Source organism: Martes martes, assembly GCF_963455335.1.
Source record: "Martes martes genome assembly, chromosome: 6".
NCBI lineage: Eukaryota > Metazoa > Chordata > Mammalia > Carnivora > Mustelidae > Martes > Martes martes.
In genome coordinates this window covers 41,206,220-41,229,616 of record NC_137893.1, presented here as the reverse complement: position 1 = coordinate 41,229,616, position 23,397 = coordinate 41,206,220, and the positions used below count along the sequence as shown (strand labels likewise).

The window sequence follows — 23,397 nt, the reverse complement described above, 5'->3', positions numbered from 1 at the left end:
AAGTTGACAATGACAAGCTGTTAACGTTCCCTCTGGAATTTCGGGTCCGCGAGGACTAAAACCACAACTTCAGGGAGTACAGCCCTCTCCCTCCCCAAAATCCCCTAACCCCTGCCCTACCTTCAAAGGTTCAGTCTGTCCAACCAAGGCCAACAAACACGATTTTTGTATTTACGAAATAAGGTTTTGGCATTTCCAGAATTATCTTATTTATCGAAGTACTGGGCCCTGAGACTGCTGGCGGGGGAAGTCCATCCCCCAAACAGGCTTTATTTTTCTGAAGTCACTGGAGCAAAGCTGACATAGTTTTAGCTCCCTGTGGTTTTCATGAAGTAGTCTAGGAAACGGAGAGCAGCGTGCAAATGGTGAAGGTGGCAGGCGGGAGGGACATTTGCTCCTTCTGGCTCTGGCAGCCCATCAGTTAAGAACTCTGAATGATGATTTTACCTTTTTCTTTATAGTGACCAGCTGAAGAAAGAAACCACCCTCCCACACCCCAGCACATGCTTTTACCCAGAGAAACTCTGGCGGGCACAGCTCTGCGGTCAATCCAGAAGGACACCCAGGACAACATGACCATCAGGGTGGCAGGGAAATAGGTTTGGAGCAAGAAGAAGAAGATGTGGCGTCGCAATGTGAAGTTAATGTACAGACGGTTGTACCAGCCTGGGGGACACAGGAAGAAGCCAGTGAGGTTCAGTTCGAGAGGCAAGAACAAACTGTTCCCTAGGAGACCCTCCCCCTCATTGCTCCGATCTTCAGGAGAAAGTTAATGATCCATTGACTTACTCTACTACACCTCCTCTCTGATATCTAAGCCCTCTCTCCTATCAATAAGGATCTTGCCACTACCTAATGCGTGTTCTGTTTTATTCAACATTACCTAACCTCTCTTCTCTTCCCCTAACATTTTGGGGGAAGGTAGAGAGCGAGCTAGGGTTAGTTGCTCTTTTGGTGTTTGTTATTTTCCACCCACAACCGTATTTCCTGAGGACTCACTACTCAGGAGGCTAAGAAGCAGGACTGGTTCCATTTTGTTGAGGCCAATACCACTGGGGCAGGAACCGGCAGAGCTTCCGTATGACTGTCCCCTTTGTCATACATTGGGTCAGCTCAGCCTGTCTCCACATGCATCACCAGAGGGATGGTTGTCAACAAGGACTAAAACGGTAAGGCGTCCAACGAGCCACGGGATTGATACCCAACCACTGGGACCAAAGACGGTGTCAAGGCCAGTACAAATGTCAAAATTAGACTACAGCTGTGTGCACACACCCACCCCTCTCCAGCTCAGTGCAGCCTGGGATAATGACTCAGGCTGCCCCCCAGAAAAATGCTGCTGAGGGAACAAAGGCTACCTGGCTGGCGTGGAAGGTTACTACTGAGTCAGGTGAGGGGAGGATTGGATCCATAGGGAAAGGCTGGAACAATAGGCTGGGTCCAGACAAGCTTGACACACAGTTACTCTGTAGGTTCCTCGGTGGTTTGAATGAGGTAGGGGCTTTTAGTGGAGTGGGCAAAGAGACAGTGATCTGCAGATATGACAGAAACTCCTAAACATTCATTCATCCCATCACCTTTGCCCCATCATCTCAGCTTTATTTTCCCTACTTAAATTGGCACCCATGAAGCTAATCATATTGTTCCTTAGGTTTGTACAGGGTCTTTCTGGAAAGGCTGAGAGTTGCCTTCATTCTGTTAAGGACTATTCCATTACCCTTTCCTTCTAAAAAAACCAGGGAGAGTTGCCTTGGAAACAGTAAGAGGGAACCAAGAGCTTTAAAAATGTACACTCTGTGTTCCAAACAGAGCACTCTGTGGTGAGATGGCAGCCCCTGGTGGTTGGGGTCGGTGGGGGGGTGGTGTGATAAAGCTCCTTCTTGGTACATAGTAAATAATGGGAGAGGAAGATGCATTTTAATCTGGACTCCAGAAAGGAGAGGGGACAAGACAAACAAAGAAACCAGCTTCTCTTTCAATACAGAAAACATCTAAGAGGAGAACACATAGTGACTAAGGCAGATTGTCTGGCCACCTACTAGCTGTGCGACTTCAATAAGCAACTTAATCCTTCTGAGTCTCGGTTTTCTCACCTATAAATCAGGCATAATAATAACTACATCATAGGTTTGTTGGGTAGAAATTATTAATTCATATAAAGCACTCAAAATAGTGACACATAGTAAAAAGTTATAGAAGACATTCTTAAGAATGGTTTTAGAAAGAGAGTAGGCTTGAACTTGCCAAGAAGAGACGAGAAAAGAAGACTGGGTGACAATAGGCACCAGCGGAGAAGGGAAGAGAGCGACGAGGACGAGCCCTGTGGGCATAAAGTGAAGCTGGCTTGCATGGTTTGGAGACTCACACCACCTTGACTGAGGCTCGGTCTTTTTCAGTGTTTGATGTTGGGGGCACAGGGGTGTGCGTGGGGGCAGGGGAACGGGGAGATAGACGGCAGCTGTGCAGGGGCAAAAAAGCTCTGCATGGAAGGGCCTGGGCTTCTCAGCATACGGACAAGGGGGAATGAAGTGAGAAGTCCCTTGGAGTCCTGTAGCTACTGCAGGGTTGTCATGGGGTAAACTGTGTCCCTCAGAGAGATATGTTGAAGTCCTAACTCCCACTTTCTGTGAATGTGACCTTATTCAGAAATAGGGTCTTTTCACATGGAGCCAAGATGAGATGAGGGTATATTGGGTTAGGGTGGGCCATAATCCAATGACTGGTAGCCTTACAGAGGAGGGAAATTCCGTGACACAGATACGCAGGAACGGCAGTATGTGAAGACACAGAGAGGGACACAGGGAGAATGCCACATGATGACAGAGGCAGGCTTTAGAGCAAGGCAGCACCCACCAGAACCTAGTGAGAGACAAGGAAGGGTTCCTTCCTACAGCCTAAGCGGGGAGCATGGTCTGCAGCTTTCTGGCCTCCAGAACTGTGGGCAAATACGTTCCTATTGCTTCAGGCCCCCACTTTGTGTTTATTATGACAGCCCTCGGAAACGACGGTGGGACTAGAGAACTGACAAGGGCATCTTCTCAAAACTTCAAACACGGCCCAGGGTCCAGGATGAGTTACACTAAACACTAAAAATAAATCTATAGGGGCGTTGGGTGGCTCAGTCGGTGAAGCGTCCGACTCTTGATTTTAGCTCAAGTCATGATCTCAGGGTTGTGAGATGGAACCCCACATCGGGTTCCATGCTTAGTGGGAAGTCTGCTGGGGATTCTCTCTCTCCCTCTCCCTCTGCCCCTCCCCCCACTAAAGTAAGTAAACAAGTAAGTAAATAAATAAATAAATTGATAGATCTAAATATAGGTAAGAGATACATTTCCTCAGAAAGCTATCATCCATATCATTAAGTCAAACAAATCAGACTACAGAATAGCACGTAAAACAGGACCCCATTTCTGTACAATTGCATCATTAAATCAAAGTGTTCACAAGGATGTGTGCTGAATTGTGAGGAGTGGCTGCCTCTGGCCATGGGATTTCAGAGGAGAGCAACTTTTAAAATTTCTGCTTATCAATGTTGCTTATGTTTTGCAGAATTACGCATTACTTAGGAATACACATTCATTTTCATTGGCATGGGACAGTTCAAGGCTGGAGGGTTTTTTTTGTTTTTGTTTTTGTTTTTTTTTTTTTTCAGATTTTATTTATTTATTTGACAGAGAGAGACACAGTAAGAGAGGGAACACAAGCAGGGGGAGTGGGAGAGGGAGAAGCAGGCTCCTTGCTGAGCAAGGAACCTGATGCAGGGACCCCAGGATCATGACCTGAGCCGAAGGTAGATGCTTAACGACTGAGCCACCCAGGCGCCCCTAGGCTAGAGGGTTCTAAGGTATTTTTTCCACATTTGGATCAGACCGTGGCAAACATTAGCTACCAGTGCTGCTGTAGAAGGCCAGTCTGGAAGTGGTGTGAAATTTCTGAATCAGAAACTGGGACAGGGAGATCTTCTCATCGGTTTTCAGGGATTCATCCCCATTCTTCCAATACAGCATTAGATCTTCATCTGTATATGCATCTTTGGGGAGAGGAAAATAAGTTAATTCGACTCCTTTGCTTTGGAGGTAGCTGAAGCCACAGGGAAATCCTACACTAGCCTTGGAGTAAACAGGCCTTAACATTGGCAGGCAGTACTCGATCTCACGGTTACAAAAATGGCACAAAGACTGGAGCGGGAACGAGGCGGAGATTTGTCTTCGGGAACACTGGTACTTACAGCTTTCCAGCTCCAAAGAGCAGGTCTGAGAGTCCAGGGGAAAGTGGCTGAAGTCCATGTTGCACATGGCAGTGACCGTAATCCTAGGCAACCCAAACAAGCATGTTGGCTCGTGCAGTGAGTTCTTGGCTCATATGCCTGCCCAGAGCAAGAACACCGACACAACCAAGAGCAGCTGCCTTCTCACAACTGCTTCAGAAGCTTGGAAACCCCAGTCTCTGCGTGGCAAGACCCTAAGTTTTAGAGTCCCGTCTTCCACAGTATGTGTCATCAGCGGTCTGCTGCACCCCCCAGCCACTGAGGGTGTTGGCCGTCAGGGGTGCACACCTGCACCTTCTCTGCACGTGGCCCTCAGCCCGTGGGCTGCTTCCCCCAGAGTTGCCTGGGAGGTTATCACTCCCCACCCACCACCCCAAGGCTACCAGCATCGGGTTCCAGTGAACCCTACCAGCAGGCCAAGAAGATGTGGAATAAGCCTTCATCATCTCGCGTTAGCCCAGAAGCAGGCTGCAATAGCCCTCAGTCAACAACAGCTCTTGTCGCCTTTTTAATCTTTACTACCAATAAACTAGAATCATAGGCTGTCATGGCTGGAAGGTGCCTAGAAGGTCATTGGCTCCCTCAACTCACTCAGGCCTACCTAGTCTCCTAACCTGAGCTTAAGCGCCCCAGTGACGGGGAAATTGCTGGCTACTAGGGCGACCATTTCATCCTCACAGAGTTCTAACCGACATCAGGAGGCTCATACCGTAGAGACACAGGCCCAACCACGGTGACCAATTCCACAGCCAACCAGGCTGACCTTACATATGAACATGGCACTGGACCAAGAGCCCAGGGACCACGGTGACCGAAGCCACGGCCAACCAGGCAACCATACGTATGAGCATGGCACAGGACCAAGAGCCCGGGGACCACGGTGACCGACGCTTCGAGGCCAACCAGGCTGACATACGTATGAGCATGGTGCCCAGCCAAGAGCCCAGGGACCATTACCTCATGCTGTACAGCACGTGCCCGTCTGGAAACACCCGCAGCATGATGTTATCAGTGGTGGTGTCGTGGATGAACGACCGTTTGGAGTGAACAAAGAAGACGTCGGGGACCCAGATCTTCTTTACCAGCCGGCCATCGAAGGTCATGCTCTTGTTGCTGGTGCTGGGAAAGGCCAGCCTCTCGTCCTTCCAGTAATGCCGCAGGTACAGGGTCATGGTGAAGTCCTGTGGGAGCCGGAGGTGACACCAGACAGACGTGCTTAGCGAGCTGCCTTTCTTACAACCCACCCGTCATCAGCCAAAGCAACGCACACCAGAGGCTCAGCCACAGGACGGTGGCTGCCTGCCTCTGTGCTGCTGCTAAGGTGGGCAAAAGAAGGGCTCATTGTTGTGCAGGTGGGAGGTGGGGTGAGAGCACAGTACAGAGAGCAGCCCTCCCTCAGGGGCTGCGAGTGAAACCTGCAGCTGTGAACCTGCCATGGGGGCCACAGGAGCAGATTGCCCCGGCGTCCTGCTCTCTCTCTCACCCAGACTTGTGCACACGGGGCTCCTTTCCTATTGGCTAAGCTTTCAGTGTCACGTGAGCGGGCACTGGGAGAAGCCCGCACAGCCCAGTGCGCGTGGGTCTTGAAGAATCTTTGAAGGCAGAACTGTGTCCTGTGTGCCATTGAGTCCCCAGGCCCTAACTCGGTGCCTGACAAGGCACACAGTAGGTGCTCAATAAATATTTGCAAGATGGAAAAATGGGGGGGGGGCGTCAATAAGTGGATGAAGGCTTGGGCAGCTGCGTATCTGCTATACTTTTAGCCTGAAAGCTCATTCTGTTAAACGGTGTCTCCTCGCCTGCATTGTTGAGGCCATGAACCAAGAGGCTGGCCCCTTGTCACAGTCAGTAGACACGAGTGCTAAGGTGCAAGTGTGAGTAGGTAAGGAAGAGCCCCAAATACCTTCTTCTGGAGCGGGGGTGGAAGGATGCCTGCTGGTGGTGCTGGTCTCATAGGGCCCACTTCTGCTTTACCAGCGCACCTCTACCCCTCCTGGCTGTCTTGCAGGGTCACCGGTGGGCGGCAGCACCCCCACCCCTTCCTCACTTTGTGCTCCGATGTTTTAGTTTGTGCTTCTGGAACTCCTGTTTCTTCTGCCTCCGGGGCCCTTTCCCTGCTCTCCCTCTGGCCCTCTCCACGCTGTCTCCTTCTTATCTGTCCTTTGAGTCTCAATTGAAACAAGGCTTCTTCAAAAGCCTTCCCTGACGAGCAGCAAATGGCAGAGTTTCTGTCTGAGAATGTCCACCTCCCAGGCCCCTCCAAGTGAGGTCCATCTGAGGGGTCCCATCATGTGAGAGCTGCGTCCAAAATGTAAGGGGCTGGGCCTCACCCCCAGAGACTGATTCAGGAAGTCTCCGGTGGGGCGCAGGAATCTGCATTTAACCAACTTCCCAAGTTACTTTGACCCATCTCATTGAGAACCCCTGTTCTAGTTTCACAGCACCTGATCCATCTTCCAGTCTCCAGGTCTATCCTCTGCAGCCCTGGCTCTGCCCACCCAGGCACAGCCTGCCTGCCCCCCTCCCTAGCTGTCCCGGCCACAGGCGCTCTCAGAACCTTAACCTCAGAAGCCTGCCCTGAGGCTGCCCCACCAGCCGAGGGCACCGCGTACCATGTCCACCTCCGAGATGCTGTCCAGGCTCTCCACCTGCACGTCCACGCCCACCGGGATAGCGGGGCCTGCAGAAGAGCAAAGCCAGCTGGTGAAGGCCCATTCTATCTACCACTGGGTCAGCAACCCCAGCCCCCTCCTCCTGGGGAAGAGACTGACTGGGACGGAGCGAAGCAGTAGTCCAAATTCTATGAGGGTTTCTTGCTATTTCCTGACATGTTGGGTTCCTGAGCTTTCTTCCTGAGGTTGGAGACACCATCTGCCTTGTGTGCCTTTCCTGGATCAACGTGAATATTTAATCCATGTTTGTTGCATGAATCGATGCGCTGGATTACTACTTCCTACATCCCCGCGCTGTCTCTGTAGGATAGAGAGAATAATGCTCTAGTGTTTGAGTAGGGAACCTGGCCCACTGTCCTGCCTCCTGTGACATCTATAAAGGGCAGATGAGGCCTAAGAGCCTCGGACCAGGGCCTGGGACACCTGCATGCCCGGGGCTGGATTCATTCGGTCACTCAAACTATACCTCCCGAATACCTAACAGATAACCAGAATCCTGCCTTCTAGAAGTCTTCCATCTGCTGTGAGAGAAGATCTCTGTGCCGTTGGATCACAGCCAAAGACAATACTGCACAAGAATTTTAAATCCTTTCAGGACATGTCAGAAGAGGAGTAGGAGAGTACATAGCACAAGAACTTGACACTCAATTCCGTCTGGCCCGTGGCAAGATGTCCAAAACTGTGTTGAGCTGTGGATTTAGCTTCTGGCTTCCTGTTGTATTTCTTGGGCTGGATGATGGTTACATTCATTTTGTGATAACTTAATGGGCTATCCACTTATAACTTGTATACTTTCTGTGTGTATGTTATACTTCTATAAATTATTTTTTAGAATTTTTTTAAAGATTTTATTTATTTATTTGACAGAGAGCACAAGTAGGGAGAGCAGCAGACAGAGGGAGAGGGAGAAGCAGGCTCTCTGCTGAGCAGGGAGCCCAATGTGGGGCTCAATCCCAGGACCCTGGGATCATGACCCAAGCTGAAGGCAGAGGCTTAACCCACTGAGCCACCCTGGCCCCCGTTTTTTAGATTTTAATTTTTTTTAAAGCTAGAATGGGGAAAACCAGAAACCTGTGTTTTCGAGCATATTAACACATGCTATTATACTCAGAGACAAAAAACTATCTCTGAGAGAGTCAGGTGGCAGCAGCGCTGGGTTCCTGGGGAGAGGGCATTGTCTAGAGGCCAGCTCCGCTGCACCTTGACCTCTGAACTCCAGCCAGGGAGTGCGGGACCAGGCCATGCTGACCCACTGTGGTCTGAGCAGGGAGAACCTTAGGGTGGCCGAGGGAGTCTGGGTCTTAGGAATGAGAAGGTCTGGAAGGCACCAAAACTCTGGTTATGGGCAGGGAAGGAGGATCAGAGACCTTAACATGGAGTAGGAACCAGAAGGCTCAGTCCTCAGTTCCAGCCCACACTGGGGGACCGGGGGTCCTCATGGAGGCGGCCCAGGACATTGGTGGGCTCACCGACTCCCCCCAAATCTCCCTGTATACCTGATAATACTTACAATCACACCATTAAAGATTTGTTTTTTTGACTGAGTCCAATAGAATGGAAGGATTTTATTGATTACCAGAGGGATGTAATGGCTATTTTCTGTGTTCTTAAACATCTAAGGAAATGAGTACAGTGCTTTTTTTTTTTTTTTTTTTTTTTTACTTTTCCCCTCTCAAATCAGGGTGTAAGCTGATCTTTTTCTTTTCCCATGTTTTTCAACTGATGGCTTAGGTCACGGCCCATGAGAGAGAAGTCCCTGCTCTAACAGCTGTGTTCTCTTCTTATTCCTGGCTGGTGCTTTGAAAGTGCCAGAAGTTGAATGTTCGGTGTGGGGAGGAGTCCCCCCCCCCCGCCTTAGGGCTGACTAGTCTGCCTTTCTCCCCCAGTGGGGCTTGCAACACGAGGGGGGTCTGCAGGCAGCCTGGTCAGAGTTCTCTCCTGGTACCCAGACCCTGCTCCCCTGTCCGGGGGCCACGTGCTCCCAGCACAGCCCTCGGGGAAGTCGGGCTGGTTAATTTCCTCATCCTGCGGACCCTCTGTTAGCCAGAGATGTTCCAATGGCCCAGAGTCCGACCTGCTAACTTTTGTAGCCCTGTATTTCACAGGGGTGTGCTGTGCATGATCCGCTCTGCTTTCCCCTCCTTTCCTTTCTCTAAAGTGCCACGTGATCTGCCACATCCAGTTGTCCCAAGAGCCAAAGGGAAAAAAACAATACAACCATCACCTTCTTTGGACCTACCTCCTAGTGGCCTGGTTTTCAGATACTGGGCACAGTGTTTGAATAGGAGCTGGTTTGGGCAAAGGACGTGTACAAGATAAACTGTATCAGCTTGCTTTGAGTCTGAAACTGTGTCTCTCTGTTCTCAGGGCCTGGCCTGCTCTCCACAGCTCCAGCTGCCCTTCTAAGAGAAATTTGATAACGCCTGTGAGGGTGGCGTCAGTGCTCTTGAGGTCCTGCCCGTGTGGGAGGGCAGGTCAAGTTCTCCGGAGACCTGGATTGGTGGAGGTAAGCAATCTGTGTGTTCAGGAGGCTCTAAAGCTGCCTTCTGGGGGACTCACACCTCAAGTTTGAACAGAACCAATGCCCTGTCCTCCTTGGTCGGAGTGCAACGGGGTTGACCTTTGACCTTGACCTGCCCCACTGCCCAGGCTCTCCAGAACTCTCTATTCTGTGGCCTTTCCTAACCTGATTTTTGGGAGAAATTCTACCAAATAACTGGTCTTTCTCCTTCTTCCCTGAACAATTTTACGTTTTGAGTAGGACTGGGTCCCCTAGGGTGTTAGAAAGAAAACAGTCTAGTTAAACTAAGCAGGCATTCACGCCTTGGCCTCTTCACACCACGGTGGGTTTTTCTGCTGTGAGAGAGAGAGATGTGGTAAACCAAATAGAAGTCACTGGTGGGATTGCAGGCAGTATAGCCAATGAGGTGACAAATTCAAGGCAGCATAAGGGAAATACATGTGTAGCCAAGGATTTTCTTGGTTCCTAGCCTTTCTGTCATTATTTCTCCTCACAGGGCCCTAAAAAGCACATATTAGGAATGTATCCATTTTTTAAATCAAGATATATGTCATTTCTTCCCCACTGTCTCCAAGAATGAATGTGAAACAGAATTTTCAGACAAACTAAAACAGAGACTAGGCCGACATGTGTCCTGCCCTAAATGAAGATGTTTTTCAAGCTGAAGGAAGGTTTCCCAAAGGGGAAGATGGAGATGCAAGAATAAAAAAATAAAAACAAAAATGACAAACATATGCATAATTCTAAGTAAACATTGGCTATATAAAACAATATTAATAGTGTATTGTGGGGATGAAAAACCTAAACAGAAATATAAGCAAAAATAACATTTAAATGAGGAGGGATATAAGCGGAGTGCAAGTGTTATGAGATCTTTGTGTTGTCTTGGAGACCAGTTAAAGTAGCTAATTAACACGCTATTGTCATAAGCCAAGAGTTCATGCTGTTTTCTGGGGAGCCACGGACAAACAGCAAGAATATGTGTGTTCAAACTAAAATAGGAAAGCCTAAATAGGAAAAACAAAAGTCCAATCCAAAAGAAAAGATGTAAGGAAAGAAAAAAAGAAAGACACCGAATTGGTCGGACAATAAAAAAGACAGAGTAGGATGATAGATTAAAACCAACATGTAAATTATTCCTAAATATAAATGGACCAAATGTTCCATTTAACAAACAAATATTGTTCAACTTGGTAATTCAGAAATGCTAAAAGTTTGTCAGACTGGATCAAGAAACAACACCCAACTTTATGCCGTTTGAAGAGATGCACTGAAAATATAAGATATGGGAAAGTTGAACATAAAAGGATGCAAATGATATCACATGCCAATACTAACCAAAAGAAAATGGGTATAGTTGTATTATATCAAATAAAGTAGACAAAGAGAGATAAAGAGGCTCATTTCATAGTAACAAATGACTCAATTCACCAATAAAACATAAATATAAATTTGTGTGCGTTTACTGATATAAACTCAAAAGGCAAAAATCAAAAGTGGACAGAATTGAAGGGGAAACAGGCAAATTTACATTCATAGTGGGAGATTTTAATCCTTCTTTCTCAGAATTTATAAAACAGGCCAAAAAATCCTAGTAAGGACATATAAGATGAAAAACAAATCAATAAACTTGACATAACAGACATGTTTAGGACAATGAATGCAAAAATTATATAATAAAAATTCATTTCAAGCCTTTGTTGAACATCTACAAAAATTTTACCATATAGTGTGCTAAAGAGACTTTTTTTGACAAACTTTAAAGGACTGGAATTGATATAACTATGAATTCCATAAACATTAGAGATAAGCAACAAAACTATAACTAGAAAATCTCCGTACATTTGGAAATTCAGCAATATACTTCTGGAAAAACTCGTGGATCAGTGAAGGCATCATAATGAAAATTAGAAAATTTTAGCAAAATGACTTAAAAAATAGTACACATCAAAACTCATGGAATGTAGGCCAAGCATTTCTTCTAGAGAAATTTATAATCTTAACCATCATCTCAGAAAGGAAGAAAAGCTTAAATTCAATTTACAAGGTAGGAAAAGAAAAACAAATTAAAGTAGATGGAAGGAAATAATAGAGGTAAGGACAGAAAGCATTGATATAGAAAACAAACATACAACTGAAAGGATAATTAAAGCCAGATATTGGTTCTTTGAAAAGACTGATAGAACCGATAGAACTCTAACAAGATTGATATGGCAAAAAGGAAAGCAAAAATAACCACTATCAGGAATGAAAAAGCCATCACTGTATATGCTACAAACATAAAAAAAATTAAAAGATGTTATTCTTTTTTTTATTATTATTAACACATAATGTATTATTTGCAGATACAGGTCTGTGAATCATCAGGCTTACACAATTCACAGCACCATAGCACATACCCTCCCCAATGTCCATAACCCAGCCACCCTATCCCTACCCCTCTACCCTCCAGCAACCCTCAGTTTTTTTCGTGAGATTAAGAGTCTCTTATGGTTTGTCTCCCTCCCGATCCCATCTTGTTCCATTTTTTCCTTCCTGACTCCCCACAACACCCCACCCTGCCTCCCAGATTCCTCATATCAGAGAGATCATATGGTAATTGTTAAAAGATGTTATTCTGAACAACTTTTTGCCAATGACCTTTAAAATTTAGATGTCATGAACAAATTCCCAGAGATATACAACATATCAGTCAACACTGATAAGAGGAGAAATACAAAAACCTGAAAAGTCCTATAACTATTTTTTAAATGTTGCTTTTTTATTTTAAAAATTTTAATTTAAAAAATCTTCAATTTAAATTTTCCCACAAAGAAAATGATAGGTCCGGATGTCTTCACCAGCAAATTCTAGCAAAGGTTTAGGTGGAAATAGTTCCAGTCTTACATAAATTCTTCTAGAGAATATCAAAAGAATATTTTAAAAAATCAAAATACATGTCAAAAGATACCAAGTTATTTTATGAAGTTAGCCTAAGAACTGCACAAGAAAGCAAAATTACAGGTCAGTCTCACTCATGAACATAGAATCAACAATCCTAAACAGAATATTAAGCTGGATCCCATCCAACAATATGTTCTTTTTTAAAAAAAAGGTAAATCACTTCTAAATCAGGTTTATTCCAGGAATGCAAGGTTGTTTTACAATTGAAAAATCAATCAAGGACTTTCACATCGAGTAATTGCAAGCTAAGGAATTCACTGTAATATTTCTACTGAAAACTACAAAGCTAGACAAAATATAAAAATTTTTTCTGAAAACTTTGAAGTTAACATGTTAAACCTGGATTAGGATATGAGCGAGAAACAGAGGCCCAAGGAGACGTGTTCAAAATTTGGATCTACTTTTCTTGGGAGAATTTGCTAACTTGGGAAGGCAACTGAGGAGCTGAAGGAAGCTCTTGATGGTTTCGGGAAGCTTCGGGGCTGGGATTAGAGACCAGGGCCCACCAAACAGGCTAACTCTGTATTAGGAAGCCCAAAAGTACACCCTAGCAATGAAGGTAGATAGGCCCTTGCAGGATGTGCAGCTCAGCTTCAAATCACATCAGTCTCTACAAGCGGGTTAGTTCTCTGGAGTGCTCGTAGCCTCAGGCAGCCCGGGCTATCAGTGCTACCAGGTACCTGGTAGAAATAAACAGAAAACCTCTCTGGAGGAAGATATCACCATGTGAGTTCTCAAGTTATTTCTATTCAAAATATTGTAAATATAATATATAGCTCATAATAAAGAAATAACCACGCACGCAAGAAAGTAAGACGTGACAATAAGCAGAAAAAATAGAGAATAGGAGCAAGGGGCTTTAGATATTGAAATAGCATAAACTTTGAAATATCTTAGTGTACTAAGTGCAAAGAGATAATAAAAATTAAGATTGAGAATTTCTGCATAAAATTCTAAACCATAAAAATAGAATCGGGCACCTGGGTGGCGCAGTTGGTTAGGCTGCCAACTCTTGGTTTCCGCTCAGGCTGTGATCTCAGGGTCATGAGATCGAAATCCACACGAGGCTTATGCTTAACAGAGTCTGTGTAGGTTTCTCTCTTCCTCTCCCTCAGTCCCTGCCCCCCACACTCTCTCTTTCTCTCAAATAAATAAAAACATAAATCTTAAAAATAGAATCAATATAATTTTCCACATTGACAGAAAAAGACTTTGCTAAAATCAGTGTCCATTTAGGACACTGAGGAATAGAGGACTAGAAGGGAGCTTACTGAATTTGAAAAGTGATAGCTACCAAAAAATAGTTACACTAAATATTATATTTATTTGTTTTTAAAGATTTTATTTATTTATTTGTCAGAAAGAGAGAGAGCACAAGCAGGGGGGCAGCAGGCAGAGGGAGAAGCAGGCTCCCTACTGAGCAGGGACCCTGATGAGGGACTCGATCCCAGGATCCTGGGATCACGACCTGAGCTGAAAGCAGATGCTTAACTGACTGAGCCACCTAGGCATCCCTTATTTATTTATTTATTTATTTATTTATTTATTTATTTATTCTAGAGAGAAATAGAGACAGCACAAGCAGGGAGAGGAGCAGAGGGAGAGGGAGAAGCCAACCCTGGGCTGAGTGTGTAGCCCTATACAGGGCTCAATCTCACTACCCTGAGAGTATGACCTCAGCCAAAATCGAGTTAGTCGCCTAACCAACTGAGCGTTGGGCACCCAAGTAAATATCCTACTTAAAGGTAAAGTGTTGTAAGATTTCCTTTCATATTGAGAATGCCTGTGAATGCCACTTCTATTCAGTATTATTTCGAAAGGTCTAGATAGTACAATAAGGAAGGAAATGAGAAAAATTATGACAGCTGGAAAAAAAGAAACAAAAATAAGATTGGGTATATAATTTTTTAATTAGCAGATCAACTACTAGAAATTAATAAGGGATTTTAATAGGATGTTCAATACAGAGTCAATATGTAAAAATCAAAGTTAGAAAAGGAAATTTTTGCAAAAATGCTTTTAATGATAACATCAAATATGCCTAGGAATAAGTACCTAATATAAATCTAACAAAATATCTGGATGTCCTCCATGAAGTAAACTATGAAGTATTACTGAAAGAAATTAAAGACCTACATAAATGGGAAAATAGATCTTGTTCCTATATTGGGCAATTCAATCTTGTAAAAATCTGAATGATCCCATATTGATCTACAGACTCAGTGCAATTCTAATCAAGATCTCATTATTTTCGTATGGAACTTGACAAAATGATCATTAGGAAATTCAAAGCAGTCCATCCTGAAGAAAAAGAAGGGGGGAGGATGTGCTTTACCAGATATCAAGATTCATTATAGAACTACAGTAAACCGGAGGTGAGGGACTGGCATAAAAATGGACAAACTGACAAATGGAACAGAGTAGAGAGTCCAGAAACAGACACACATATTTAAGGACATTGACTTATTATAAAGATGTCACTACAGGTCATTGGAGAAGGAATAGTATTTTTAATAACTAATGCTGGGACAATTGGCAATATATATGCAAATCACACAATATGCAGAAAAACTCCAAGTGGATTATGTAAGGACCTATTTAGCCAGAGCGCTTCCATCTGGTTAAACAATAACTTTGTTGTTTAAAACTTAAACTGTCCCTGTCCCCCTTCCCCCAGGGGACTTACTTAAAAACAAACCCCGGAAACCAGTCCCAGGTAACAAAGCCCAAATACAAGGGTGGGTCAGGCCGGGTGGAGACATCCCATGGGGGGGGGGGGCGCATACTGTCTCCCTAGTTACCACGGAATATGGGTACCCTTTGGGTGCCTTTTGGGCGCCAATTCTGACCAAGGTGATAGGCTGGTTCAAATATCTCCTAGGGTAAATTGTAATTCAATTGGTCACTTATGTGTGACCTCACATGACTGTGCAGATTTCTCTGTGTATTACAATTTCATTGGCCACCTGTGCGTGGCCAGGCCCAACCACATGGCCTTTGTCCTTAAAAGCTAGTCTGTGAAGCAAGAAAGAGGCCGCCCTCTCTGTAAGTGGCACCGCCCGGAACGTTCGGTCTGATTCTTGATGCTTGGCACGGAATAAAGCTTTGCTTGACTTTCGCTTTGTATCAGTCTCGCTCCTTTAATCACGGACCCATTATTGGGGGACCTAACAGATTATAGATATGAAATGTGAGTTTCACAAAGGTGAAAATCAAAACAACAAGCTCCAGAAGGTAACAGAGGGGAATATATTCTTACCTCAGGAGAGCAATATTGGGACACAAAAAGCACTAACCATAAGAAAAGATCAATAGATTTACATTGAAATTAAGATTACCTAATAAGTTAATTATTTGGTGTTAGAAATCAGGATAATGGTTGCCCACGATGGAAGGATAATGACGGGTGAGGAGACTTCTGGAAATACTGTTTCTTGATCTACATGCCCAGTAATGAAAGTGTTCACTTTTTGAGATTTTACTAAGCTGTACACTTACGATTTGTGTTTTTTCTGTATATGTATTACAATTCAATAAAAAACTTTTCACTGAGGGGCGCCTGGGTGGTTCAGTCGGTTAACCGTCTGCCTTTGGCTCAGGTCATGATCCCAGGGTCCTGGGATGGATCCCTGCATTGGGCTCCCTGCTCAGCAGGGAGTCTGCTTCTCCCCCTCCCTCTGTCACTCCTCCTACTTATGCTTTCTCGTTCTCTCTCTCTGTCAAATAAATCAACAAAATCTTAAAAAATTTTTTCCAGTGAAGAAATCAAGAACTATTTACAAAAAATACCACAGGCAAAGAGCTCATATGTGGAATATATATATAATTCCTAAGAGTCCCATTAAGAAAATATCATACAACCCAATACAAAAACAGGCAAGAGACTTGAATAAGCATTTCCAAAAAAGAGGAAATAAACAATAGACATATAAAAGAGACATAACTTCATTTGAAACACAAGATATTACTAGTCCAATTGACCGGAGTCTCCGCTTAAACCCCGCCTTTCTTGTAGGAGGATTTCCCCCACCCCCTAAGCGAGGTTGCTGAAATACACGGTGTCCTGTTCTTTTCCTACCAGAACACCCATCTACTTTCCCCACCAACCTGTGGAGAGGAGGGTTGTCTTTCTGCTTTGTCAGCTCGAAAATCTGCACTGGAGAAAGCATCTGAACCCCGCCCCCCACACCGCCCCGCCCCGCCCCACCCCCACACCTTAGAGGAGGGTGGGGAGGTTAGCATGACAACAGACAAGAAGACCCGAGGATGATGGCAGAGGTTCCTCTGAAAATGTGGAAGCAGAGCAAGAGGGTGGGGGGCGGGGGATGTTGCAGGCTCTCTGGTCCCACAGGTGGAGAAGAAAGTGGTCATTTACCAACTCGGGTTAAGGAAGCAGGTCCCTGAGTCCCCCACTCCCATCTGCTCCAACCAGTGAGTCAGTGGGTTGAGAAAACTCTGCTGTAGGAATGACTAAGGTAAGAACGGGGAAGAGAAGCCCAAGAAAGCCACCCGACCCTCCTAAGGGCCAGAAGACAGACCAGGCTCCAGAGCCGGATAGAGGGCCACTTCTCTGTCCCTCTGGTCCCCCACCTGGCCTTGTGTTCCCTCTTTTGCCCTCCCGAGGTATCCTTCATTCCAGCTCCCAGCTGCCCCGGACTGCTTTGCTCATGTCTGTGCTTTGTTGCTCCCCACTGATGTCATCGGGTGGCGATCATCTGTACAATCCTGAGTTATCCTGAGCTCCATGGGGCCACTAGGGACAGGTGCAAGAATTCTTCGAGCCTCCTGACATCACATATAAAAGTGTGTGTGTGCACGTGTGTGTTTGTGTGTGTGTGTGTGACAGAGAGAGTATCACTATTCTGGCAAAAAAACAGATTTTCAAAGGACTCTGTGATTCCAAAATGTCAAAAATTAAGTCTGTTGTGTTATATCGCTGGAGCTGAGTTTTGCCTCTATCACTTACTAGCAGTGTCACCTTGGGCATACATAAGCTCTCTGTGCCTCAGTTTCCTTATCTGTAAAATAGGTATAATATATTCCAACCTCATATTGTTGTCATGAGGATTGAATGTGTTAATCTGTGCAAAGCCCATGTGGGGTTTGGCATATAAGGTGGTCTATAAAGAGTTATATTATCACTGTCATTATTACAGGGCCTTATCTTATCTAGAAGGTGGAGCCTGAAAGTTACTGGTGGTTGTTTCCCTCAGCACTCACAGAACGGAGAGCCTGGCCTGAGGAGGCTTAATACACATGGGGACAGAAATGACCACCATGCTCTTAGCACGGGTGTTGTCACTGAGGGGCCACGCCACAGATCCAGCTCCCCAGGGAAATTACAGGTGCCCTGGGTCCTCTACCTGCCACACCAGCATAACCACGCACTGTCCCAGGACCCCCCACGGCCAGACTTGTGTCCTGGACTGTCACCCAGCCTGAGCTGCAGAGGAAGCACAGCCTCACTCACCGCCAGCGGAGTGAGCGGAAGGTGCCACAGAGTGAAACGGGGAAGCAGGCAACAAAAAAATCTCTGCGGGCCGCACTTGAAGAAGGGCTGGCAATTATTAGCTGTGCGGGCTCCCCGTTCCTAAGGAGTTACAACTCGCCATGCTAAAGGGAGAGAAGAACACCTCAACGTTTGTCAAAAGAGACGTTGTGGTCAGTAGTGGATTAATCAGACTTGGCTGGCAGTATCTTTTCAAAAAATTAATTAATTTTAAAATTATGTCCAATATAGTGTTATATTACTTTCAGGTGTCCAATATAGTGACTCCACACTTCCGTACGTTACTCAGTGCTCATCGTGATAGTGCACTCTTTACTCCTGGTCACCTATTTCACCCACTCCCCACCCATCGCCCCCGTAGTAACCATCTGTTTGTGCTCTAGAGTTAAGAGTCTCTTTTTAAAATTTTTCTCTTTTTTTCCCTTTGTTCATTTGGTTTTTTTTTAATTTCACATATCAGTAAAGTAATATGGTATTTGTTTTTCTCTGATTTATTTCGCCGAGCATTATACTCTCTAGATCCATCCATGTTGTTGCAAATGGCCAGATTTCATTCTTTTTTATGGCTCAGTAATATTCCATTCTGACATCATCCATTCCTTATCAGTGGACATTTGGGCCATTTCCATTATTTGGTTATTGTAAATAATGTTGCAATAATATAGGGGTGCATATAGCTTTTTGAATCAGTGTTTTCAATTTTTTTAGTTAAATACCCAGTAGTGGAATTACTGGATCATATAATAATTCTATTTTTAATTTTTTGAAGAACCTTCATAGTATTTTCCAAAGTTTGCATTCCCACCAACAGTACACAAGGGTCCCTTTATACCCACATCCTCACCAACACTTGTTTCTTGTGTTGTTGATTTTAGCTGTTCTGACTGGTGTGAGGTAACACTCATTGTAGGGTGATTTGTATTCCCCTGGTGATGAGTGATATTGAGCATCTTTTCATGTATCTGTTGGCCATCTGTACATCTTCTTTATAGAAATATCTGTTCATGTCTTCTGTCATCTGGCAGTATCTTTCCAAAGATACCGTCTTTCCAAAGCCCCTTTTTATAACAAAATTTTCTCAGACTTGTAGTAAAATGAATTGAAACAAAAAACAAGACCTTAATAATGATTCTTCATTATTCTTCTTACTTTGTACTTACTTTGATGTTTCGGGTGTCACAATCTTCCACAGATCCATTGCAGCTTGCTCTCAACAAGACCTTCCTTGTATGTGAGCTTCCTAAAGTCTCCACACCTTCACCGACTGCCTGATTCATCCTTTCAGACCTGCATTGCCCACGTTCGTTAGACCGTGCCCTGAGGGGTGCAGTTGGGAGTACGGAGACCAAGAAAACACAGTGGCTTTCTCCAGGTGACTAAAATCCGCTAAGGGGGACAACGTGCTCTGTTTCAGGACACATCACAAAATGATATAATAGAAGCATCTGAGAGATACTACAGGAGGAAAGCTCTATTAATTCTAACCAAAGGCACTGTAGAGAATTTTATAGAAGAGACAACTTTTGATTAATTCTGACAGTGGGCACTGGAGAAAGTGTCACCATAGAGACCATGTTTGGGCTGGGCTTTGAAGCAGGGGTTACTTCTAACAAGTAGCGAAGGGAAGAAGGGCATTTCTGGTTGTATGAACAGTGTCAGGAGGTGTGGGGGGGAGCGAGGTAGATAATTAACCCACCACTTCTCATGTGTGAAAAAGAAAAGGCAGCTTCTTTGATCTTTCTTGCAAAAGCTTATGCTTCAAGTCTGAAAAATTTTCAACTACCAACTAACAGCAGCTGAGTCTAATCTGGTTTTTAAGGTGTTTCTGATTTCCTCTCACCTTGGGCGACCTTGCAGCCTGGAGGAGAAAAAGGCCCTCGCAGCCATGCTGGCTGGCCTCTGCCATGAAGTATGTGGCCTGGACCAACCCGTGGACTGGGTTCTGCTGAAATGGAACAGACTTCACGGGTCTTTTGACAAATCCACAGTCCTGGCTTTTGTCTCCGTAGCAAAACCCTCCCACCCGGTGGCCTCTGTGTGCAGACCTGAGGCCTGTGCTGGTCTGCTGGTCAATTCAGCATTCTGTATCAACTCACTAAGACCGCAAACACACACACACACACAGACACACACATGCACGCATGCACCCTCTCTCATGTTATCCCGGGGCAATGAGCCATCAGCCTCCCTCCCCTACCACATCCAACATAGTTCTTGGGTTCCCTCAGAAAGACAGACTGGCACTCAGATGATGAAAAAACTCCATGTCGTACCGTTCCAAAGAGGGACCAGGTTATTTCACAGCGTGTCATATGCTGTCGGATTCCATTTATAGGGCACTCAGAAATGAGCAAAACTAATTAATGTGATAGAGGGCAGCATAACAGTTATCCTTGGGAGGCACCATCTGGAAGGGGGTATGAGGGAGCCATTTGAGGAGCTGAAAATGTTCTATATCTTGATCTAGGTCGTGTTTTTAAGGATAAATATTCACATATGTAAAAATTCGAGCTATATATGAGATTTACGCACTACACCTTACATACGTTTGGGGTAGGCAGAATAATGCCTCCCACAGAGATGTTTCTATCCTAACCCGAAGAACCTGTGAATTTGTTAGGCACCACATGGCAAAGGGGAATTAAGGCAGCAAATAGAACTCAGGATGCCAATCAGCTGTCCTTACAGCAGGAAAAGCAGCCTTGATTATCCAGACCGACCCAATGGAATCACAAGTGTCGTTAAATGTGGAAGAAAGAGACAGAAGCGTTCAGAGTGATGCAATGTTTGAGGAACTCACCCCGCTGCTGCTGGCTTTAAAGACAGGAAAAAAGCCAGCAGCCAAGGAATCTGGGCAGCCTCTAGAAGCCAGACAGGGCTTGAAAACAGATTCTTTCCGGAAGTTCCAGAAAGGAGCAGAGCCCCGCTGACACTGTGAGTTTACCCCAGTAAACTTACAGTTTACCCATTTCGGACTTCTGACCAATAGAACCATAGATAATAGATCTGTGTGGGCCTAAGACTCTAAATGTGTGGTAATCTTTTCAAGACCTACAGAGCACGAACACAGTGCTCACTTCAAGAAAATATTTTTTTACAGGCAAAGAGAGTGTCCTAGGCCGACAGGGGAGAGTACAGCTGTCCCTGAGTAAACGGTGAAGAACGGACACATGGGCTACCTCAGTACGTACAAGGTACTTTCCACCGCTGACTCACCGAGGAAACAGCCTCGATCCCCTGTCCTTTGTGGAAATGAGTTTGCCTGTGAGCAGCCTTGACCTTTTCCACGGACTCTCTGCTTAACCGTCTGGGGGAAACTCCTCAGATATTCACCACTGAGAAAGGTCAGAAGGGCCTGCGCAGATGCTGGTGGGCAGAGACCCCAAGGAAGGAGGTGCTTGCTGTGGACTGAATGTGTCTCCTCCCCCACCCCCCGAATTCATACGGCAAAGCCTAGTTAGTTCCTGTGTGATGGCGTTAGGAGGTTGGGGCCCTCAGGAGGTGAGTAGGACATGAGGGTAGAGCCTCCACAAATAGGACTTGTAAGAAGAGATAAGAGAGCTTGCTTCTCTCTCCCTTAACCCTGTGAGGATGCAGCGAGAAGGTGGCCATCTGCAAACCAGGAAGAGAACTCTCCCCAGGAACCACATCGATGGCACCCTGATCTCAGACCTCCAGCCTCCAGGACAGTGAGAAATAATCTTCTGTTGTTTAAGCTGCCCTGTCTATGGTATTTTGTGAAAGCAGGATTTTTGGTGTTAGGACTTTAGGATCTAGACTGGACTGGGTCAAGACCCTACTACTTTGGCTAGCAGCAACAGCCTCACCAGGCAAACGTTTGCAATATGATCTGGAGTCCTACCCCCCCGGCTCCTGAGCCAGGGGCTCTGGGCTGGGGCCCGGGAGTTTGGTTTTTGTTTTGTTTTGTTTAAGACTTATTTATTTATTTATTATTTATTTATTATATTATTTATTTATTTATTTATTTGACAGACAGAGATCACAGGTAGGCAGAGAGGCAGGCAGAGAGAGAGGAGGAAGCAGGCTCCCTGCTGAGCAGAGAGCCTGATGTGGGGCTCGATCCCAGGACCCTGAGATCATGACCTGAGCCGAAGGCAGAGGCTTTAACCCACTGAGCCACCCAGGCGCCCTGAGTTTGGGTTTTCATAAGCATTATGGTAATGCTGATCCACACTCAAGTGTGAGAACTTCTGGATGGCTGACCTGTAAGGAGACTTCCAAAGTGAGATTTTACTATTTCCCATGCCCTAATGGCCACTTTCTTCTTCCTGTTAAACTCTTCCGCTACCCGTCTCCACCAGCTGTCTCCACCTCCTCCCTGTCCTCCCCTCCTGACCCTTGCTGAGTCACTGAGTCTAGGAGTCTTCCTTGGGCCCAGGCCTTCTTGTTGACACCCGTCCCTCTGTGGTCTCTGCCACAAATCTCCTCCCTGGAGATGCGCGGTCTTTCCCTCAACCAACTCTCCCCTGAAAGCCCACACCGACTCTCATTGTCCCCCTGAGTCCCATCTCTGACCCAAACTCCAAGAGCCTGATTGTTGTCAAAGATTAAAAGAGCCATCAGAGGGTACCTGGGTGGCTTAGTGGGTTAAGCCTCTGCCTTCGGCTCAGGTCATGATCTCAGGGTCCTGGGATCGAGTCCCGAGTCAGTCTCTCTGCTCAGCGGGAAGCCTGCTTCCTCCTCTCTCTCTCTGCCTGCCTCTCTGCCTACTAGTGATCTCTGACTGTCAAATAAATAAATAAAATGTTTTTTAAAATTAAATAAATAAATAATAAATAAATAAAAGAGCCATCAGAAAAGATGAATATCCAACATGTCTATCAACATGGACGAGACTGGAGGAGATTATACTGAGTGAAATAAGTCAAGCTGAGAAAGTCAATTATCATATGGCTTCACTTAGTTGTGGAGCATAAGGAATCGCATGGAGGACATTAAGAGAAGGAAGGGAAAAACGAAAGGGGGGATATCGGAGTGGGAGACAAATCATGAAAGACTGTGGATTCCGAGAAACAAACTGAGGGTTTTAGAGGGAAGGGGAGTTGGGGGATGGGTTGGCCCGGTGACGGGTATTAAGGAGGGCACAGATTGCATGGAACACTGAGTGTTATACGCAAACAATGAATCTTGGAACACTACGTCAAAACTAATGGTGTACTGTATGGTGATTAACGTAACATAACAACAACAAAAAAAAAGATTAAAAGAGGTCTCCACTGGATATCTAACAATTTCTTAAATTTAACATTCCCAAACAGACTTGTTAATGGGGCCCAGCATCCTGTCCTTTTGGAGCTCAGTGACCTTATTGTTTACCTGGTTTCTCAGGTGGGGTCAAGGGAGGGAAGGAGTGAGATTGGCCCAAGGGGGATTGCAGGGGAGGGGCTCTTTGGGGGAGAGACCAGAAAGGAAAGATTAATTTCAGGGGAAAAAGTGAGTAGGAGCACAGCATGGGTGGCAAGTT

General features: G+C 45.4%; 1 protein-coding gene across 2 annotated transcripts in view; it reads right to left on the bottom strand.

Annotated features, from left to right (window-relative positions):
- GABRR2 (gamma-aminobutyric acid type A receptor subunit rho2) overlaps positions 1–23,397 on the bottom strand; it is a gene marked incomplete at both ends in the record, with an annotated part of 41,623 nt that overhangs the window by 3,592 nt on the left and 14,634 nt on the right. For both annotated transcript variants that reach the window (XM_080806696.1, XM_080806697.1), the window contains 5 exons: positions 514–666; positions 3,890–4,030; positions 4,229–4,311; positions 5,225–5,448; positions 6,880–6,947. In XM_080806696.1, the coding sequence (XP_080662822.1) occupies positions 514–666; positions 3,890–4,030; positions 4,229–4,311; positions 5,225–5,448; positions 6,880–6,947 (669 nt within the window). The remainder of the gene's footprint in view (positions 1–513; positions 667–3,889; positions 4,031–4,228; positions 4,312–5,224; positions 5,449–6,879; positions 6,948–23,397) is intronic.